The sequence below is a fragment of the Myzus persicae genome, unplaced genomic scaffold, assembly GCF_001856785.1.
Source record: "Myzus persicae strain clone G006 unplaced genomic scaffold, MPER_G0061.0, whole genome shotgun sequence".
Taxonomy (NCBI): Eukaryota; Metazoa; Arthropoda; class Insecta; order Hemiptera; family Aphididae; genus Myzus; species Myzus persicae.
The window spans coordinates 361232-367535 of NW_019104255.1; the positions used below are offsets into that span (position 1 = coordinate 361232).

The 6304-nt window shown below is 28.4% G+C and overlaps 1 protein-coding gene across 3 annotated transcripts; it reads left to right on the forward strand.

The window, feature by feature from the left end:
- The first annotated feature begins 1582 nt into the window (after positions 1-1582).
- LOC111040510 (multiple inositol polyphosphate phosphatase 1-like) lies at positions 1583-4921 on the forward strand. Of its 3 annotated transcripts, XM_022324445.1 has the most exons (8): positions 1843-1954; positions 2857-3003; positions 3292-3584; positions 3653-3769; positions 3883-4006; positions 4075-4175; positions 4245-4354; positions 4433-4921. In XM_022324445.1, the coding sequence occupies exons 2-8, from the start codon at positions 2958-2960 to the stop codon at positions 4863-4865; spliced, it is 1224 nt and encodes a 407-aa protein (XP_022180137.1). In that variant the 5' UTR covers positions 1843-1954; positions 2857-2957; the 3' UTR covers positions 4866-4921. The 3 variants fall into 3 exon arrangements, with proteins under 3 accessions (XP_022180136.1, XP_022180135.1, XP_022180137.1); XM_022324444.1 differs by lacking the exon at positions 2857-3003 and having other exon boundaries at positions 1583-1954; positions 3326-3584; XM_022324443.1 differs by lacking the exon at positions 2857-3003 and having other exon boundaries at positions 1584-1954; positions 4433-4920.
- The last annotated feature ends 1383 nt before the right edge of the window (positions 4922-6304 follow it).

The window sequence follows — 6304 nt, forward strand, 5'->3', positions numbered from 1 at the left end:
TCCTAATATGTGAATATGGGGTTTCTGTTTTTCGCTAAAGTGATCCTCGCCCGCAATGGCGGCGCAAATTTTTTCGACAGTGAGGCAAGAAAATGTTAGTTGCAGCACACACGACCCACCTTTTTATTTTGCACTGAGTCGTGGGGGGCTATGCCCCCAGATCCCCTATTATAATTCTATATAAAATTAGCCTTTCTAAAAATTCATGTTACGGGTACTACAATAAAAATAACTTTTAAAAATTATATAAATTCTGCTTTATTAATAAACCATTGAATGTACTTTCAATTAAAACAATTATCCAAACATTAATTCTTTTCTCAATACACTTATTAATTATTATACATTATTTATAAACCATGTGTATGTCTATACTCTACATGAATGTGACTATTTCTATATTTATTTATTTAATACGTTGTGTCACTCAATATTTTTCAGAACTGACTATCCACTATAGGTACTTACTCGGCACCCACCCACCACCCCTTTTAGCTGTGAGACATTTGTGCTGATCAATTTTTTACACAGCGGTGGTTTAGTTTTTGATCGAATACCATAGACCATTAAAATCATTTTTAAATTTTATTAACATTTCGGGAGGGGGGGGGGCTGCAGCCCCCTCAGCCACTCCCCTGGCTACGCCACTGATATATACTTAAATTATTGTTGTACTTTTTATTTTATAATTTAATGTATTTCAACTTTGAGCTAGTGATGTTTGTAATAGTTATTTATATTGCATATGTGGCCAGCTGCCACGTGTACTATACTTTTTTGTTTAATTTACATTAATTTAATAATTTAATACAATATTAATTTCGACGCTAAACTACTAACTAGTAATATTTTGACAATATAATATGGAGACTAAACGAGGTGTGATGGATGATGGTGCGCGTTATCGTAATCATTATAGAATTAAATGAATTTATAGACTCACTGATTCTCAACAAATATCTAAACATTTTAATTTTAAAATATTAATTTTTATTAACGGAAAAACAGTTATGGTGATCACTGATCACTGTACAGCATTTTTTAATGATAATATTAGAGAATTATTATTATAAAATTATACTAATATTATTTTTAATTTATTATAATATTATTATAATACTTTTAGAAGACTAATGTCTAATTGCTGTCTAGATAATGACCGAGGGTCACTCTGTCGGGAAACGATTAAACTCGTGAAAATGGCTTTAATAACTTTTGGTTTCCGAGTTTACCATGTAGGTAGGCATCTATACTCAAGGTTGATAAAAAATAATATTTATACTAACCTTGATCTATACTAGCGAACGCACAATGCATTATATCAAAGCTGTCGTAATATTATTTATAGTATACGAGTATACCAAATACATTTTTTATTATGTCACTAATTTAATGCATATAACTAAGAGTATAAATGTATAATGTTATAGTATTTAAATAAATAATATGTATTAAATAATATTATCTATTACCTACTCGATAGTTAACACCAAAGCAAACAATAATAGATTAATTTACTCAACAATTATTTGTGAATGCAATGTATGTGGGTATACATAATAGGTATATCCCACGCGAGTCAATTAATTTAAAACAGTGGGGGTGTAGAGTTTACTATATTTTTACTACAGTACGAGTAACACTTTACAATTCTGTATAATATCATGAGATTTTTAACATTAAAATAGAGTCTCATCTCTTAGTCGGACAATAATAGTTACATTGAACGTTATTAAAGTATCTTATAATTTCATTTTTATTTCTAGACCTTTACATATAATAAAATATTATCTTAAAATGAGATTTATCGTGACTATTCTGCCACTAATAATATTTAGTTGTATTAAATGTGAATCAGATAGATGCTTTCATCAAGACGATCATCCTTATCCATTTTTTGCATCAAAAACTGCATACAGTTATGTGTCAGCCAAACAAAACTACACGCAACCAAGTAAGTTTCACTTATCTATTAAAATATTATTATATAGTTAAATAAATTTGTAGTCTGAATACTTTTAAAATTACTGTGATGGGTCATGATTTTTAAAAAGTTATAAATATTTAGCCATTATAAAAAAAATTGCTGTTATATATTATATCATAGGCGTAGCGTAATGAATTTATATGCTGAGGGGGGGGGCATAGCTTGTTTTCCTTGTGGTATCGCCAACGCTGCCGGAACTTCTTACGAAATTCCGAAGAGTGTTAACAGAATTCTTGGGGGGCTATAGCTCCCTTAGCCCCCCCCCCCCATTAGGCCTCACCGATATTATATCATATGCTTCCAATTTTAGATTCTGAGAGAAACAATTTTTGTAATCATTTAAAGTTTAAATTTTGACAAAATTCATCGATATCTCTAAAATTTGCAAATTATTTTGTTGGTAATTTATAAAGTGTTCAATTTTTATAACTATGTGGGTTGAAAATAAAAACAAAGTTTCTCAAGTGGTTTATATTGTAACAAAAAAATCTAAAACATATTAACACAGTTTTATAGATATTTTAAGTACAAATTTGGATGAAATTAGATATTAAACGAAGAATAACGATTTTAGTTATAATTTGTTGTAATTTAAAAATGTTATTCGTGGCCCACGGGTGCTTTAAACTAAGTATCTATATTATTATGTATGCACAATTGAATTTTTAAATTTTATTTAATTTTATAAATTAATTTAATCTACTATAATATTACTTATGTCTATTAGTAAAATAAATTATTTTACTTACAATAATACCATCAAATATACGTAGTAATATTATAGGCTGATGTTTCATCTTCATTCAGAATCGTTTTTTGTATGCAATGATTTTATATCATTGACTTCAAATTTAATACATCTGTTTCAGGGACCCCTCTAGACTCCTAATGTACAGCATTATAGCAGTGCCCACACCTACCAAATTGTATATGTTATAGAGTGTGTTGATCACACGATCTAAGATAATCCATGCATTATAAATTCATGAACTTTCATAAGAATCATAGTATAATACGTGAGTTATCCTATTGTGTTTCTAATAAATATATTAATACCAGTTCATAAAAATATAATGTTTTAAGATAGTTCAAATAGGTAGGTACTTACTATTGAATTTTCTGATCTGATGAATATGATAATAACGATAATATTAGTGATACCTATATACTATTATTCTATAAATAATGTTCTTTTTCGCCCTTTATATACTCTATGAAATTATAATTGTGTTGAATAATAAGTTATTACTTATTCAATAAATATGTTATAATTAAAAAATGGATTTATTATAATTTTTGAATAGATTGTAAGACATTGCAATTGTGGTTATTGTCCAGGCATGGAACTCGAAATCCCGGAAGAGATTCTATAGATAACATATCAAATTTAAACGAGTATAAAAATAACATAACCAATAATTCAAGTTTATGTAAAGAAGATTTTGAGGCGATCAAAACATGGGTTTTTAATTTGACTGAAAAAGATCAAAATAAACTTAATAGTCAAGGTGTTATTGATTTGTCATCTTTGGGATTAAGACTTCAAAGTTTATACAAAGATATATTTGACGAACCTTATAATCCTATAACGTATAACGTAATTTTATTTTTTAACGTTTAGTATACTTTTATTAAATATAAGTTAAAAATGTTGTTAATTTACAGGTGTTATCAACGACAAAAGAAAGATCACGGGATAGCGCATTTTACTTTTTAAAATCTGCCTTTAATGTGAATGTTACGGATATACCATTAATAAACAGCGATGATATAAAATTAAACGTAACTTTAATGTAAAATCTAAACTTTCTAAATTAAAAGAATAATTCTGTATTCTATTTAAATTTTAAATATAAGTAAATAAGACTTATTAATACTCGTTATTCCATTTCTAGGTGTCTAAATTTCAAATTGTAAATGATAACAAAGAATTAAAACAATTTCGTAGTAGTATACACATACAAGACGTAATTGCCAGAGTATCGAAGATTTTGGGACTGGATCATAATCTGGCGTTAAGTAAATCATATAAAATAAATTATATTTGGTTTTAAAAACTTAATTTCTATTGTAATGTGTTTATATAGGTACAATAAAAGCTATGTACAACTCGTGTCGATACGAAAGATCGGTGGACTTAAATTCTCACCCAGCTTGGTGTGCCGTATTTTCTCAAGAAGATTTAGAAGTAAATACCTACATCAATGATTAATCAAGTAATTGATGTTCAGTGATTAATTACTGTGCTCGTTTATAGGTTCTTGAGTACGATGAAGATTTAAAGTATTACTACTTAAACGGGTATGGCGACTCATATAACGAAAGACTTGGCTGTCCGATTGTGAAAGATCTCATAAATAACTTCAGGTGTGTGTACCGTACAGTTTTAACCGTGCATTTTTATGTATTTATCGGTTACAAGAGTTTTATTTTTTATTTTTATAGTAATAAATCTCGAACACAACACGGGCCAAAAGGAGTGTTTTATTTTGGCCATTCATCGAACGTGTTTAGTGCAATTGTTAGACTAGGTTTTGCCAGAGACACAACACCTTTGCTAAGTTCAAACTTCAATGATATGCGAGATAGAAAATGGAAATCATCATATTTGAGTCCTTTTGCATCAAATGTGATGGCCGCACTTTACGAATGCCACGGGGAGAAAAAAGTAACATTTTTTGTCAATGAAGTTCCAATGATGGTTGAGAAGTATGGATGTACTTTGTGTCCATGGACATTGATCGAAAATATGTTTGATCCCATTGTATCTAGCCCATCTTGTACGTTTAATGAAAATAATTCATCAGCTTCTAGATTGTGTGCAGCATCGAATATACTCTTTCTAATTTGTTTATTAAATTTTGTTTATTATTCGTAGAGCTTTCTACTAAAAAAAATTATAGCTCAATTATCTTCATAACATTTAAAAAAATTTTATGAGTAGGTACTAATGTATATATGTATATGTAATATATTCAATATCAATATGACAATATCACTATTGTAGTTTGTTATTTCACATCAGTTATTTTGTTATTAATATACTTAGGTACATACCTAGGTGCATAGTGTTTAATTTTAGATCCTAAAAAGATCGATGAATGCATTAATTTAACAATGATGCGTTAATTTTGGTGACCACCAAACATTTTCGTCAAAATCAACATCAACATAATTCTGCTGGGTATATTGTCGGTAAATCTTCTTGTTGGATTGTACGCCATAAACATTAGAAGAGGTGGAACAACTCACAGTTACTGAATAAGAAAGATAAATAAATGTGAATGCATTAAAAAAATGGTGATTCCAAATGTAACACAATATTTAAATTTGTTGAATTACGTGTGTTAAAAATGAATTCAATCAGGAAAAACATCTAAAAAATAAAATAAAATAATACATCAAATATTTCAATTTATTTCATGTAATTGTTTTTACTTAAATACAAAATATTACTTAGTATATGCTTCTTCAGTTATACGTGTCATTAATATAAATGCACTCACCACTATACATATAGAGTACTACATCCTAATTCTGCATGTAAGTATGCCGTACAATTGCTTGAAAGCAGTGTTAATTTAAAAGTTCTATCCACATGCCATCACATTGACATTAGATAGTGGCCGTAGTGCACGAAGTCCAGTCATTAATTGATACTATAATTATAAATAATTTATCATACTGTACACCAGAACTATGAAGTAGAAATTGTGATTTGTAATCCATTAGATAAACATTTATGCTGATCTGCAGGTATTATAAAATCTCGTATGCTGACTGGACAATGTAGATGCCATGTGGCAGTGTAGCGCGTTCTTTTATTCACCTAATAATTAATATTATTTAAATAATAGGTTTTAAATTCTGACGAAACAATGAATATATTAATTATTTTACAATGATGCTTGTGTTTTTTTTGTCCGTCATCACCTTTTGAGAGAGTAAAAATGGTTTGATTTTCTACTTAAACATATTTTTTGGTAGTAAACTGTAAAAGTGTAAAGTGAATGCAGTATTGTAATTGGTACTTTGGGAGGCGAAAAATAAAAAAAAGTGAGTAACGCTCTTCTGTGCATTAACCATTATAGGTCACTGTTATAATGGATGTGTTAAATTTGTATTCAATAATATAAAATTACTTTATAAGAAAAGCGATTTTAGAGCAGATGGTCTGTCTGCCTATATAACTAAGTATATTTTATGCTATTGCTATTAAAGTAATTTATTTTACCATTAGACAATTAGTGCATCAGCGGGTTAAATTAATTTTTGCTGAAACAATTGCATTTTAAATTGTGTTTTTAAATATGATAA

Bases quoted from the DNA above. Each gene is read 5' to 3' on its own strand.
- LOC111040510 (XM_022324443.1), top strand. From the start codon at position 1,798: ATGAGATTTATCGTGACTATTCTGCCACTAATAATATTTAGTTGTATT. The intron at 3,770-3,882 runs GTAACTTTAATG...TTCCATTTCTAG, and splicing joins GCGATGATATAAAATTAAAC to GTGTCTAAATTTCAAATTGT. The intron at 4,007-4,074 runs GTAAATCATATA...GTGTTTATATAG, and splicing joins GGATCATAATCTGGCGTTAA to GTACAATAAAAGCTATGTAC.